Genomic DNA, 16,491 nt, shown 5'->3' on the forward strand with positions numbered 1-16,491 from the left:
ATGTGTGCAAAGATCGGGAAAAAAGACAGATACGCGGCTCTTGTATTAAAAGAAGAAAGCTATAGCATCAGAAAAATAGCAGAAAAGCTCGGAAGGTCTCACTCTTGCATTATTAACATAATTCAACGATACAAAGAGACCCGGTCAATTAATGATCGTCATAGGACTGGACGCAATAAAATTTCAAATGACCGTGATGTTCGCTCGTTAGTGAGATTAATGAAAGAAAACAGACAAGCATCATCTACAGACTTGTCTACAAAATGGACACTGTCAAATGGTTTGAAAGCAAGCCCTAGAACTATGCGAAGGGTCCTCCACAATTTAAATTACTTATGGCGTGCTGCTGCAAAAAAAGCCACGCTTAAATAAAAAACAAAAATTTGCCAGGAAAGAGTGGTGCAAACTACATAAAAATTGGTCAACAGATCAGTGGAGCCGTGTGGTCTTTAGTGATGAAATGAACGTGAATCCAATAGAGAATTTATGGTCGTTGCTTGATCACAAGCTTGGTAAAGAACAACTTTACAATTTGGAAGATTTGAAATCTTCTATCTCTCATTATTTGAAAAATGTGCCTGATGAAGTAATCAAAACTTTAATGAATTCAATGCCAGAACGAGTACAAGAGTGCTTGAAAACAAATGGAGGAACAACACGTTTCTAAATTATTTTTTTACTGCTTTTTGAAATATTTTTGAAACTGGTCTTAAAGTTTTGTCCAATTTTTGTTCCCATTTATATTTTTTACAAGTCAGTTTTTTAATTTTTTAACATTATTTTGTAAACAAATTATAAATTCTTTTATAATAAATATATAATACAATAAAAATTCTTTCTAAAAACGTTTTTCTTTTTTTGATAACTTTTTCCAAAATAAAATTATACTAAGGTTGAAAATAAATTTTGAAAAAAAAAAGAGTGGTCTTTCATTTTTGGCCACCGCTGTATATATATATATATATATATATATATATATATATATATATATATATATATATATATATATATATATATATATATATATATATATAAGCAAAGCCGCGGCTAAACTCCTCCACACCTGCCAATTTAAAGGGGGTTAGCAATTTTAGGGGGCTCATTTGCAATTTTCGGGGCCTTTTTACAACTTTAAGGAGATTTTGTTTATATAGTTATACATATTGATTGGGCTCGGATCTAGTAGCCACGGCAATGTACGGTTGTCCAGAATATAGTATGGAATGACAAAACAACCATCGTTAAGTAAAAAAGTAAAATTGTTCTAATTATACTATCAACACCAAATCTAAAAATAACTTTTATAGATTTTCGATAAGTGATCCTGAGGTCTCTCTATGCCTCTGAACATGTTCCCAATTTTTTGCATAAATTGCCTTTTTTGTTGTTTTTTTAGAATTGCAATAATCAAAAATCATATCTAAAAATTTTAATTGGTTTTATGTGGCTTTTAATTGTATTATTCGAGTTTTTATACTGTTTAGTGAAACAATACAGTTACTTTTTTCAATGAATATATTACAAGAATATTGACTCAAAGTAGTAAAAAGCACGATCCATAACCACGGCAAAGTACTGAAATGAATTCACTTCGTCTAGTTACTTCTGGCTCACATAAAGGAACTCCAAGCAGAACTGTGGCAAGAAAGTTAACTGATTTCTGGTTAAGTGGTCACCTTCAACATCATATAATGGGGCCAAACTGCCTGATTGTAGGCAAGTTATGAAATATGTCTTATTTCTAAGGAACGATCAGAAAATAATAAATATAAAGTAAAAAACGAGTATGTTGGTTATGTTGTGGTCAATGCAGTCCTTGTTTTTCGGAAGACGACACGAATTAAAACAAAATACAGACAGAGTTGCATGTTTGATGCTCTGAAACTTTGGAATGAATGGCAGAGTTTGATGAAAAATAAAGGAACAACAACAGACCCTGGTAGCAAGAGAGCAAGTTTTATTTATCAATTGAATTCTCTTTTTAACATAGGTGCATCTGACGTCATAGATGAAATAAAGAAATCAACATTCTTTTCAGAAAGAAAAAAACAAGATATTATCGATTTTTTTTTGGGTCAACAACAGTAAAGAAGAACATGTATGGATGGGCATGATAAAATTTTTGAAACCAAAGCCAAAATGAAACTTGTAAGACTAGCAAGTGAAGCAAGAACTACAGAAAGAGAACAGTGTAGATTGGATATTTTAAGATAAGAACAGATTAAAGGAGTTGCTGGTTTGCTAAAATGTGATTCTGAGACGCAATTAAATGAAGAAGATTACCAAATTGAAAATGTTCTTGATTTTGAAACAAATCTACAACAAAAACCAATGAAACAGATCTACAACTTGGAGAACAAGGATGTTCAATCTTCAATAGAATGTAGAAAGTGTCATAGAGACAGTGAAACAGAACCTTTCCCAATAAAGTGCTTTGCTTTGGGATGGTAAGCTTTAAAAAGATGTGCTAGGAAACATAAATGGACGACTTGCAGTTCCTATTTCTGGAGCTCCCGAAAACAAGGGAAGGAAATTCTATGGTGTACCTTCCGTAGCTAACTCTCAAGGAGCAGCTTAGGCTGAAGCAACGCCTAATCTGATAAAAGTTTGTCTGTCAGACAGAGTTGTAGTCTGTCAGACAGAGTTGTAGTTCTAGTTTTTGATACAACAGCTAGCAGTAGTGGTATACGCAAAGAAGCTGCTAAGTTAATGGAAGTAGATCTAGATAAAAAGCCACCCTCTTTAACTTGTCGTCATCACATCTTAGAACTTGTTTTTGCTGCTGTATGGAAATTATTATTTAATGATATTTTAGGGACGGAAGACAAACTGTTTTCAAATTTTAAAAAAGCTTGGTCTAACTTGGATGAGGTTAAAGCAATACAAATACTGGAAACTGAAAAAACATTGTTGTTAAATATAAAACATAAAGTTGTCAAAGAACTTTCAGACATGCTATGTTTCAAGGATTCAACAACTTTTCCAAGGGATGATTATCGTGAATCTGCTTAAAACATTCTGATAATCTTCGGTGAAACTCCCCCACGCGGCGCCCACTTTCTCAAAGCAGGGGAATGCATCAAGCAAGATGGATGGCCAGCAACATTTATGCTGGAAAGATGTATATGTTTTCCAAACACATGCGGAATGATGATAATGAGATTTTTTGGCTCATTTCAACACTCCTGCATGGATGAAAATATAATGGGGAGTGGATGCACCTATGAATGACCTCCAGTTTATTCATGACATGATTGGTTTTAGAAGTGCTGACAAAGGTATTGCTGAAGTTGTGATTAACAAACTCCGTAATTATCAATGGTACTTGTCAGAAGAAGTTGTGCCGTTTGCTTTATTTAGTAAACATCCTCTGATGACACATTCACTAAAGAAAGAATTGATGGATAAATTGCCTTTGACTCTAATACCAAAAAACTTCCTCTTTGGTAAACCGGTACCCAAAAAAATTGGTTGGCTTTCCAAACCAGTGGAGCAGTGGAATTCGGGTTTTTAGAGTTGCAAAACAATTTGTTTGTACAGTTAAATTTGTCAACGATGCAGCAGAACTTGGTGTTAATTTAATGTCAATTGTCAAGTTAATTTCGGATTTTGCTACAATCGTTACAACTGATATTGAGCAAAGGGCATGGTTGTAGCAGGGTGTCGAGCAGCATAGAATGGTAAATTCTAGTTTTGATAAAAAGACACTCAATTTGTGAAACTGTAGTGTGGTACTAAGTACTATATTAGTGTGTTGAGTATAAGAGATTAAACACTTTTCAAGTAAATTACTAATTTTTCAAATAAAGACTGTAAAGTCCTTCACTTTTTGTTAGATTTGGTCACAAAATTGACTAAAAAAATTTATCTTTTAAAGTTAAAATGTTAAATTTAGCATTACTTTTTTTTTTTGTTGATTTGATTATTTTTATATTAGGCATAGTGTTGTTTAATTTATGTTGTTATATTTATAAAATTGAAACATTTTATAATGTAAAAGATTTTATTTTTTGCTCTAAAAAACGGCATTCATATTCGGAGGTCTTGAGGTACCTCAGGATCTTTTATCAAAAATCTAAAAAAATTATTTTTAGACATGTTATTGATACTATAAAGCGAAAAACATCACTTCACATTGTTAAGACACTAGTCCTAGACAACCTTAAGGCGCTGTGTATATGGTTCCTGAAGAGTCTTTATTGATGAAACCGCAGTGTAAAATGAAAAAAAGTTTGATTTGTGATTTATAAAACATTATAAATAAATAAATAAAATTGTATACAATATGAATATAAAATTATAAACAACATAAATATAAAATTTTATTCATATAACAGTTTTATTTAATTTATTCATCAGTAACTGAAAGAATGAAATTTATTATAGGAGTCACAAGCATGTGCTTATTTATTACAAGTACATTTTAAAACGTTGAAATATTGATTATAAAGTTAAGGGTGATATTTTTCTGCTTCCATGGTGAAAATTACATTTTTTATCTAAAGAGTGTTGATGAAAAATCATAACTTTTTTATTACATATTAAAATTAATGTGTTACCTATAAAAGTTAAGACTAACAGTTAACGTTAATGTTTTTTCACAGCCTATTTTGAAACGAGATATTGTGTAAAAAAAGAGGTTTTTCAAATAAGTCGTTTTAACAACAATGGAAAAGCTTCTAATTCATGTATCTACTTTATGATTTAGAAGCTTTAAAATTATTTCATGTATATACAAATACGTAAAAATTATACTATTCATCAACTAATTGAATATAAATCAGTTTGAAAATATGTAGTTGTACAAACATTTATATGTGATAATAGTTGTCATTCTGCTGTGGTACATTCTACTTCTTTACTTGACTCTGTTCTTGATTCCTGTATTTTAAATCAAATGAGTCTAAAATCCAATTTTTAACATTATTCTTAAGTCTGAAAGTTTAAAATATGGTTGTTCAATATAATGCATAATATTAGAAATATATATATATATATATATATATATATATATATATATATATATATATATATATATATATATATATATATATATATATATATATATATATATACAATATATATATACATATATGTAGAAACCTGTCAGGTCAGGTTATTCTGCTATTGGTAACATGTAACCCAGCACAACCTGCTTTATGTCCTGCAGCCTTGTAGGATAAGATTTTTTAGGAAAAGGCTGGGAGAAGTCAACTCCAAGTTAAAAAACACTCCCTGCCTTGGTGCTCTTGGTTGAATAAGGGCTAGAGATGGTGTCTCGAATTAAACACTCATCTTGGGCAGATGTTAAATGCAACCGGCTACTTTCTTGTAAAAGACCTTCAAGGCAAAGATTTAAGGGGTAAACAGATTCTATCTGTTGACCAGCCTTGCAACTCTTCTTAATTTTTTAGGCTGGCACAGATGTTTTTTTAATACATGATTTCCGGTTTAGAATGTTAAACGCTGAGTCGTTCAACATACTTGCGTTATTATATTTAACGTTATTATATGTAATTATGTTCAACAAAATATTGCATCAGATTCACTATAAACGCAAAGTTTTGAGAATTTTATAAGATTATGTTTAGGTACTATAGAAATCCAATCTTCCGTTGTTTTAAATGTTTGAAAGAAATACGAGCTTGCCTATAACTATAAGAATGCAATAAAAAAAGTTAACAATAGAAAACATATTTAAAAAAAATTCTCCGCGTAAAAATTCAAAAAATTATTACCAGCCTTATTCCCAAAACACGTAAGCAAAGTTCTGAAGAGTTTAAGTATTTCTTTATCTGATCATATAGTATGTTGGATTTCCGTGTTACGGGAAGAGTTCAGCCTCCACTTGTTTGAGAAGGATGGGGGGGGGGGGGGGAAGGCAGGTCTACCAAAAATGCAAAAAAAGGGGGCCTGAGCAAAAAAAGGGGGCGTGAGCAAAAAAAGGGGGCCTGAGCAAAAAAAGGGGGCCTGAGCAAAAAAAGGGGGATCAGGTGTGAAAAGTTTTAATTTGATCCGTAATGCGCGTGCGCAGATATAATAGAGGATCAGGTGTAAAAAATTTTAATTTGATCTGTAATGCGCGTGCGCAGATATAATAGAGGATCAGGTGTAAAAAAATATATTCATATAAAAAAAACTGTTACAATTAAAAATAGGTTACAATTAAAAAAAAAAACAAATAAATCTATTCGTATAAATATTTATAATTTAAGTCGAATGGAGGAGCGTCGCATATCCATTCTTCTTGTGCACCCTCGCATATCCGCTCTTTTTCTTTTTTTAAGTCTTTTAATTCTAGTTTTATACATTTTTCCAAATTAAGACCTCGGAGAGGTCTTTTTAATTTTAAGTGAGGTTGTTTGACTTCAAACGGTGGTGCGTCGAGTTCCAACTCCCAGTTGTCATTATTGTTATTATTCATTTTTATATCTAAAAAAAAAAGAATGTTAGTATAAAGTTGTATGAAAATAGGAATAAAAAAGCAATAAAAAATAAGGAATAAAAAAAGACAAAATGTAATAAAAAAATATATATTTCTGAATAAAAATAATACAAAAAGTTATTTGTTGAGTTGACAACTCTGGCATATTGCACATTTTTTAAGGCAGAAATAGCGCTCATTTAATAAGCGTGACTTCATCATCGCTTCTTTTTTCATTAAGAAAAGGTAGGGATACATTGCTATAAAAAAAGAAAAATAGGTTGAATAAAAATTTTTTATTTATTTTAAAAAAGTAAAAAAAAATGAATATACCTCTCATTTGATTTCTTACTTTTTTGGATGGTTTTTTTTTGGAATAGCTATATTTTATTCTGTTCATTTTTTTTCTATCTATAAATATAAAATAACATCCTTTATATGTACAAATTGATCTGTAGAAATAAAATAATATTGTTGTAAAGCCCAATTAATATAATTTTTTAATAAAATATAAAAATGTTCATATTGTGTACTATTTAAAAAAGGTTGAATATAATGTGAATTAAAAATTTCAATGCTTATATATATAAAAAAAGCTTGATCGAAAAAAAATTCCAAATGTTTTCTAAATAAAAAACGAGGACTAATATCAGTTGTTTTTGTAAAAATGTTTGTATTTCAACTTGTATTCTAGTAAATCCCATATTTCTTTTACATAATTGTTTTAACGTTGGTATTTTTTCATATTTATAGTTTAGTCTTGTTTGACCACAAAACCATACCCATTTGTGATAATGCATGTTGTATTCTTCTAAACTTTTTCTTTGTACTTGCATTTTTTTTATTAGTTATCTAAAAAAAATTAAAAAAATTGTTTTACAATATTAACATGAATAAAACAAGGTTCCGTAATATAAAAATATTGTTGTTTGGCCCAGTTTATATATTCCATTATTAAATGATATAGTGTTTTCATTAAATCTATTTCTAGTTGTTTATGTGGATTAGCAAAATACGATATTTCTGTAAAAAGTAAATGAAATAAATTGTAAAGATAACGACTTTGAAGATGAAAAAATAATAAATGTTTCTTTTTTTTGACATTCCATTCGAAAAAGATGTGTTTATGAAAGCAGTAAAACAATAATCTAATATCATTTTTATTTTTCCATTTGGAGAGTGGTAGTTTGGTTTTATCGAATACTGAAATAATTTTATTTTGTAACTGTTCAAACTCAAAACGAAATCGTTGATGTGCCAAAGTTCTTTTACTTAAATCTTTCAAGGTGAGTTTTGATTGATTTTCAAAGTTAAATTTGTTGATGTTATCTAATCTATTGTTGACGTAATGAAAAACATAATAAGAAAAATGTCGTCTGTGTGGATAAAACCAAATCAGTGTTTCATCCTTAAAGTTTTTAATGTGAGAATGAATGTTTTCCAAATAAGCGCAACGTTCTTTAGTTTTTTTGTCCAACTTTTTTGACTTTTTTATTTCGTTCCATTTGTTTTCTACGAATATGCAGAAAGTAGTGAAATGAACTAAATTCTTTTTCAAGTATGTAGCTAATATTGCCCCAGTTGCTGCCCATTATTTTTTATTAGTTATCTAAAAAAAAAATTACAAATATGTAAAAAAATACAATAAAAAAATTGAATTGTTTCCCAAAAAAAAATGTTTTTAGAGGAAATCAGGTTCTTGGGCACATTTTGGTGCTTCAGGTGGTTCAACATTGAGAAAATGATAAAAATTCAAAAGTTCTTCTTGCCTGGCTTCAATGACAGCACTTGGATAAAATGTGTTCGGTGGAGAATAAACAGGTGGTAGATTTTTAATCATGCTTTCTTCGTATGTTGGCAATCGTGGTATTTTATTTTTATATTTATTCACAATGTCTAAACGATGAATGGCTTTACACATTACAAGTAAAAATTCCAATTTAATTTCCATAGTTTCATAAATATGACCTCGTTCATCTTCTATAATGTTGTCTTTGAAGTACTCTACGATATCCATTGCAGTTTTTAAATTTTCTTTGATTTCTTTTGGTAATCTGAGCATGAATCTGATACTTTTCACATAGGCAATAGTTAGTTCAAGACTGATTTGTCTGAATATTTCTACTGAATTCATTTTTTTTATTAGTTAATCTAAAAAAATAATGTATAAAAAATAGAGATAAAAAATAAGAATACATACAAAAAAATTCGGAAAAACCATTTTTTACATAAATATACTATTGAATAGTAATAGAAATAAATAAGTTATTATTAATAATAAATTGTTTTAGTTCTTCGTGTGAAATAAAATTGGGGAAACCAACAGCTACATTGTATTCTTCGGTAGGTTTATCAAAAGAACTCGCGTTTAAACTTTGAATATAATTTTCGGGGGTGATAGTAAGAGCAAAAAATTTATCATTATTTTTTAGAGTAAAAGTTATTTTTTTGGCAAAGGGCCATTTTAAACATCATTAAGCTCGCTTCGAATGAGTTGGAAGAAAATGCCTACATTGTTTACATTTGTGCTTCGAGTATATATTTTTATACGATAATAATACCCTTCAGGCGAGTAAACATCTTGCGAATAATATGCTTCATCTGATAGCAGTCTTAGATTCATTTGATCGAGTATGATGATATGTTTGTCTTTAAAGAGGTGTCGCTTTACTTGTGGTTGTTAAATTGATTTTTTTAATGCTAAGAATTCTGTACTGTTTTCTTCTACGATTTGATTGAGTTTTGTTATTTCTTGATTGAGATTTTGTACTTTTTCTTGATTTGTTAACATGTCATAGGTGAGTTTTTTTAATTCTAGCATTTCGTTGTTGGTTTCTTCCAAGGTTTGTTGTAATTTAGCATTCTGTTCTTTCAGATTTTTAATTTCTTGCTCTTTTTCTTTTTGTTTTTTTGAAATTTCTTTTGTGTCAATTATTTGTTTAGTTAGGATTTCTTGATGCTTTTTCATTCCATTCATGATGTGGTTAATAGAAAGATTCAAATAATTAAAATTTTTCTTTTCGTCTTGAATAATTTGCTCGAAATATTGATTTTGTTGTTCTTTATAACATTGAAAACAGATTACAGAGTGTTCATAGTAATCTTTATCATCTACTTTGGTATTACAAAAAAAGCACATTTTTTGTATGCCTAGAAATTCATAATCACATTCGTGGTTTAATAAATCTTGTACTTTTTTCTTACACGTAAAACATTCGTGTGAGAATTGGTCTATAGAACATTCTATTTGATGATTCATAAGTTGTTCTTTAGTAAATTCTTTCTCACAAAAACAGCATGGATATATGTTGTCTGCTATTTTTTTATTAGTTGCTGAAAAAAAACATTTATTTATATAAAAAAGCACAATAATAAAAAATACACTCGTCTTTTTTTAATATAAAAGAATTAACAAATAAATAAAATGACTAAATAGAATAAATAAAAGAACTAAAATAAAAAAAATGTTCATTTCATTGTCTTTGTTATCGTATTGGTAAAAATCACAAAAAGATATATTTTCTACTTTCAAGTCACTTTCTTCTAACAGATCCCCAAAACCAGGATACATGTCGCTGTAATCATTATTATTATTATTCATTTTTTTAGTTGTCTAAAAAAAAAATATATTTTAATAAAAATATTTACAAATTTAGTTCTGGTAAATTATCCATTTTATTCATAACATCAATGATATATTGTTCCAAGTCTATTTCATTAATAATTTCGTAAATTTAATTTTCTATTTGATCTACTTCTTTTTCTACTTCTTCTTCTATCATTTGTTTTTTCAGTTCTTCAATATAATCCATTTCTTCCATTTCTTCTATATCTTCTGCTAGTAATTGTCCTAAATAAATTTCGTATTCTTCTTCTGACATTTCTTCCAATTCCATTATTTCTTCCAATTCTTTTTCTTCTTGGTCTGTTAATATCAAGTCATGGTAACAAATCATCCATTCGTTAATATATTCACCATAACTAAAATAAAAAAATAAAAAATGTATAAAAAAATATAAAAAAAAAGAATCAAAAAATAATTGTTATTCTTACCATCCACACTTTTTGATATATTGAATCATTTTTTTAATATATATTTGTTTACTAAAAAAATAAAAAAATTACAAAAAAAAATTATTGCAATATAAAGTTTTGTAATAGGGTCATGCTTTCATTTATATTATTTAAAAGTCCTTGATTTGTTTCTTTTACAGTTGAAAGGTCTAAGGACCAACTCCATAATGTATCGTATAAAATACGAGCTGCTTCAATTTCTGTTTATGATATAATAAAGTTAATACTCTATGGATTCTTTCGTTTGTGTCTCGATAGTCTTGTTGTATACATTCAATTTCTCTTCTTTTATATCCAAGGTATTGAGCCAAACTTTCCCATTGCCATTGTAAACGAGCAGCTACTTTTAGTTTAATTTGTATAAAATTCATTTTTTATGTTTGCTAAAAAATATTACAAAAAACATTAATAACTTGTTATAACTAATTTACATTGTAATAAATTAAATAAAAGTTCTTGGTTGTTGGTTTCGTTTTGCCATCGTGTTAAAATAAAATACAAATGATTAATGGCTCTTCTTTTGTCTTTGTGGTGTGTAATGTAAATAATTAAGATTTTTTTTATTTTATCAAAGTTTTTCTTATAATTTCCATCAATTTTTTTAATTTCGTTTCTTTTAAAATTTAAATATCTTGCTAATTGCTTCCAATGGGTGTGAAGTTCTTTTGCTACGGTATTTATTATTATTTTCATCATTTTTTTCTAAGATATATTATAAAAAATACTAAATATTTTGTATATATAAAAATAGAAATATAAACAAAATAAACAAAAATAAACAAAAAAAAAAAAAGACTATAAAAAAATTTATTTCTACAAAAATATACAAAAAAAAATTCACAAAATTTCGTTTTATGTATATTGCGTTTCTAAAAAAAAAGAAACTTTTACAAAAAAAAAAAATTATTTTATTAATAAAAAGCAGTAAAGTTAAACTTACGAGGTGAGCCAAGCTTTTGCTTTTTTCTAAGGGCTTCGATTAAGTTGTTTACGACTGCTAGTCGTTTATCTAAAAGAAAAAAAATGATGGTTATAAAGTTATTAATAATATTACATTTTTTTAAAAAAAAATAAAAAATTACTCAATGCAGCATTATAAGGCTTGACTAATGCTAATGGTATTTTTTTTTCATCTTTTACAATAAATAATTTAAATACGTTTTCTTTTTCCATTTTTTTTTTTTTTTTTTTACTAAAAAAAATATGAGTTGTTTTATATAAAAAAAAACATGTTGTTTTTGTAGTAAGCAAAAATATATATAAATAAAAAATATCATTTTTTTATAAAAATGCCTAAAATAAGGTATACTCCTAGATCATTAGACACTGTCAATATGGCGCGTACAAAAACAACAGTTCCTAGAACAAAAAAAGCAGTTCAAACACAAACGAGTACAAAACAGAGTTCAACATCGACACAGGCTGAAAGTCAGTATTTACCGAGCAATTGTAAAAGAATATTATCTTGTTTACGAAGAACAAATAACAGAAATAAAGATAATAAAACAAACCGTAAACTTGGAAGACTTGGTAAAAGAATAAAACGTTGGGTTCATACTGCTGAATCATATGTCGATATTAAACATCAATTAAAAGAAGCAAACATAAGACGTAAAAATAGAAAATAATTTATTGTATAAAAAATTTATGAAAGATATTTTATTTTATCATTTAAATATTTTAATTTTCTTTTAGCGTTTCGTCGCTTGTACGATTTACTCTTTTTCTAAAATAAAAAAAAAAACCTTATGAAAAAAACGCTCTTAAAAATTTATATTTTAAAAAATAGAGTAAAAGCAACTTACTTTTTTAACGAGTTTTTCTATATTTTTTTCGACTTTTTTATCAACTTTTTCTATGTCTTTTTCGTGTCTTTCCACGACAAAATCTATTTCTTTATCCTCTCAGTTGTCTTTTTCTACATCATCTTTTTCAATACTTTTTAGATTATATAGTTTTTCGAAATTATCGTTTTCTTCTTCGATTATAATAACTTCTTGAGGTATTGTTAAATCCTCAGCGACAAACTCCAATTCTTGTTCTAAATCTTCGAGTATTTTTTTTTCCATTGTCTTGGTGCGTTTTCCAATTCTTGTTCGAGCCATTTGATTTTGTTAGCAAAAAAAACACGCTTTTTATATATAAAATTTAATCTCTACAGATTAACGCAATATAAAAGACAAAGTGAAGCAACTTTATGCAATAAAAAGAAAATGCTATGTCATGCTAGTTAAATTTAGAAAGTTTTAATACCGCTTTTATGAACAAGATTAAAGAGATTGAAATACGGAGTAAACAACTTTTTAAAAATTCTACGAAGAAAAAAACTCTACGTAAAGTGTTAAAATAACAATTTAAATGAATTCAAAACTCCATGAACCATCACGCAAAAATTTACGAACAGACACGAGCTCGCGAGGTGAATACATTTTAACCTATGAATACAAAAATGGTATCGCTGAAATTATAAGTGGTAGCAAAGATACTGGACACACGAAATCATCTACGTTATTCGGCGGTTTGATATTGGATTATGATATTATAAATAAATTATACACAATATCTCATGTAAATAAAGAAATATTTTATGTTGCTAATGAAATACCAAAAATAAATTGTTAAAAAAAAAATATTTAATGGTGTTTTTTCTGTTGTTTTTTTATAAAAAAAGCTATAAACTTTAGTTTTTTGATATAAAAAAAATTCATTTGAAAAAAAATGGATTTTAAAACTTGTTTACAAGGATTTTATAAATCAATTATTAATTTAGAAACTTCTACCTTTACAGGTAATGATAGTTTAAAACAAGTCCATGGTAATTTTAAATTATTTTTTCGTTTGGATGGAAGTAAACAAATCAAAGTAACTCGTTTTAATAATAAAGCCCATATTGATTTTATTTATGACGAAAGCAAACACGAATTCGAAATGGTATATGAAGACTTTGTTGATGTTATTAAAGAGTCATTTAACATTTGGCTACTCGAAGAAGCAGACATTATAAAAAATGAGTTATGAAACTTATGCAGAGATTTGTTATCCATTTCCACATTTATCTGATTTTTATATTTCGCTATTTAAAGCTAATAGTAATGCAAAGGGAGATTTTTCATTGACACATTGTTTGAAACAGGGTCGAATTATTAAAGTAATTCGTTCCAATGATAAACTCATGCTCACGGAGAAGAACGTTCTTTTGAAATAACTGAAAAAAACTTTTTATTGTTTGCTCTAAATTCTCATGGAGAATGGCTTATCAACAAAGAAGACAGAAAAGACATTATAGATCTAAGCGAGGAAGATCTAAGATACGTAAGCGAGGAAGAGTCCGACGACGAAGAGGATTAGCTGATTTTATAACCCCTAAAAATGTAACCAATGCTTTGCAAGTGGGTTCGCTGTTATACGGTATAAAAAAAGCGTGGAAAGGCAAAAAAACAAAAACTCTTCCTGTTCCTGTTGTTACAAAACCTGCCAACCCTTATATGCCTCCAGATCAAGTGTTTGAAGTATATTAAAAAAAAATAAGACAGTTGTAAAAAAAATATTATATTATTTCATCTAAAGATAAAACATGTATAAATAAAATATTGTCTTCTTTTTATTCTCCTTTTTTCTTTTTATAACGTTTTATAAGAATTGACTTTTTTCCTTTGCAAGTTAAACAAATTGTTTTATGAAGATGTATTTTTGCTGATTTTTTGGTGACGGTGTTAAAAATCCATACTTCTTTATTTTTAACGTGTATAGTGCAGTTTTTTAACAAGTGATTGTTTTTCTTTTCTTTTAAAACAACAAAAAACAACTCGCCATATCCGTTACACGTAGCACATTTTCTTCCATGATTTCTTCTAGCAGCGTGTGTGTTGACCTCTTCATGTTTGTTTATATTAAATTCAGAGCTATCTGCCTTTTTATTTCTTTCTTAGTCATGCGCTCATCAATAGGAACATCTAAAAATTGATTGGCTGTCTTTAAGCGTGTGTTATTGTTTGCATAAATCCTATCCATTTCAGTTTGGATCATGTAATAAATATTTTCCCCGTTCATCACAGATGGAATAGCCTGAATATCCAATACAGATAATTTGTCCCACGTAGCTTCATAATTTGTTCTTAAGAATCCTGCATCTTTTAAAAATCTTTTAATAGCATTTTGAGCTAATATTTGCTTTTCATAAATATCATAATTCAGAGGAATTTGTTTTGTTTTCATAGACAATAGATCTCTTTCCAGATTTTCCTGTTTTCTCATATATAAATGCAATTGTATGTCTTTTTCAAACAGTTGTTTGGCAGTGTTATCAAGGTGTGGAAAGAGTTCTTTTTTAATAAATTGAAAAAATGAATAGAGATTTATTTGAACTTGTGCAGAAGCATGAAGAGTTGTTACTTCATAAAAATAATGGTTTAACAGTCTGCACAATGAAGGTAAATAAATTTGATCAGTATATAATACATTTTCACTGCGAAAGACTAGAGCTACAAAATAAGCGGCAAATGCTCCACATAAACTACTATCATTCCATTGAAAAGGAAGTTTATTGTATGAAAAAAATACGTTTTGATTGCCAGTGATTTCACTATATTTTAAAATAAATTTGGTAAACCAATAAAACTCGCAATTCTCTGCTGTCCATCCTGTAGGAAAATGATTTGATTGTCGTATATAAGAATTAATTTCAATCTTATTGTAGTTTATATTAATAGTATTGATTTGTATATTGCTATTTACTTCATCTACTGCTTCAAACAAATATTTATTAAATCTTAAATGTTTTGGAACTTGTTGTAATACACTTTCTTCTCCTAAACTATCAAAACAAAAAAAATGACCCTTGTCTATTTTCATCAACACTCTCCAATGTTGACCTGCTTCTTTTTTGGTTTCATTGTTGTAAATGATAAAAGAACTATTTTTTTTCATTTGATTAATAATATGAATATGAGTTTTTGTTTGACTCAACTGATCAAAAGCATATACTCCTATAAAATAATTTTTAAATTCTGAATTTTTAAAAAAACGAGACAAAGATTCATCTGTGGCCATTTTATTCTTCTTCTTTTTCTAAACTAAAAAAACTCGTAATAAATATAGTTACAATAGCGTGTAATATATTAACAAATAAAGTTTTTTTATCGCTGGTTCCTTCCTTTATAATTCCATCAATGTTTCTTTTAACATATTTCTTTTTTAAAGCTTTAGCTACTTTTTCTATCAAAGAAGAGACGGTAGGTGTTACTTTTGTAGTAAACGTATCCACGAAACCGTCTGTTTGATCACCATCTGTTTGATCCATAGTAGGTTTTATATCTCTGTCTAGTAGCAAAACAGTAAGCTTGGCTTTATAGAGTTCAACTATATAGTTATCACCTGGTTGTTCTTTTAAATCATCAAAGTGGTTGTGATGAATAGGACAAAGTTGAGGATTTAAATTGACTGTTTTTAAAACATTTTTCAATACTGTAAGAATTTAATGTTATTCTTTTAGAATCGAGTACATTTTGTAGAAAATCATATGATTTTTATCAGTAAAATGTTCTTCTTCTACACGATCAGATGAGGGTGAAGAATTTCCAGACTTGTTTTCATAATGTTTATATCTTTGAGACACTCCATCTAGCGCGCCACTGCACAATTGTTGTGAATTTTTTTAATGATGCTATCAACGCGATTCATTTTTAATAAAAAAAAATATGTTAAAAAATTTTTAAAAAATGATTTTTTATACTTTTTTATTCATTTTATTAAAAGAATACGCTTCTTTTTTTAATAAAAAAGCAATTTTTTTTAGTTGTGGTTGTTAGATTTCGAATTTATTACTAATCAAGAGATCCATACATGGGGAAGAAATTGCATAAGAGAGTTATGTTTACGTTCAATTAGTGATAAGAAGTTTTTTCATACACAAGTAATACCTTGTGAAAAGTTCAAAAACTTGGAAGAAAAAGATAAAAAAGCATTTTTATACTGTCTGAAGAATATTAACGGAT

At 27.9% G+C, this 16,491-nt stretch overlaps 1 protein-coding gene across 1 annotated transcript; it reads left to right on the forward strand.

The window, feature by feature from the left end:
• Window positions 1–372, forward strand: LOC136091939 (uncharacterized). The gene has a single exon (XM_065819659.1). The coding sequence runs from the start codon at window positions 1–3 to the stop codon at window positions 370–372; it is 372 nt and encodes a 123-aa protein (XP_065675731.1).
• Window positions 373–16,491: the final 16,119 nt, after the last annotated feature.

This window comes from Hydra vulgaris, chromosome 15 (assembly GCF_038396675.1).
Source record: "Hydra vulgaris chromosome 15, alternate assembly HydraT2T_AEP".
Taxonomy (NCBI): domain Eukaryota; kingdom Metazoa; phylum Cnidaria; class Hydrozoa; order Anthoathecata; family Hydridae; genus Hydra; species Hydra vulgaris.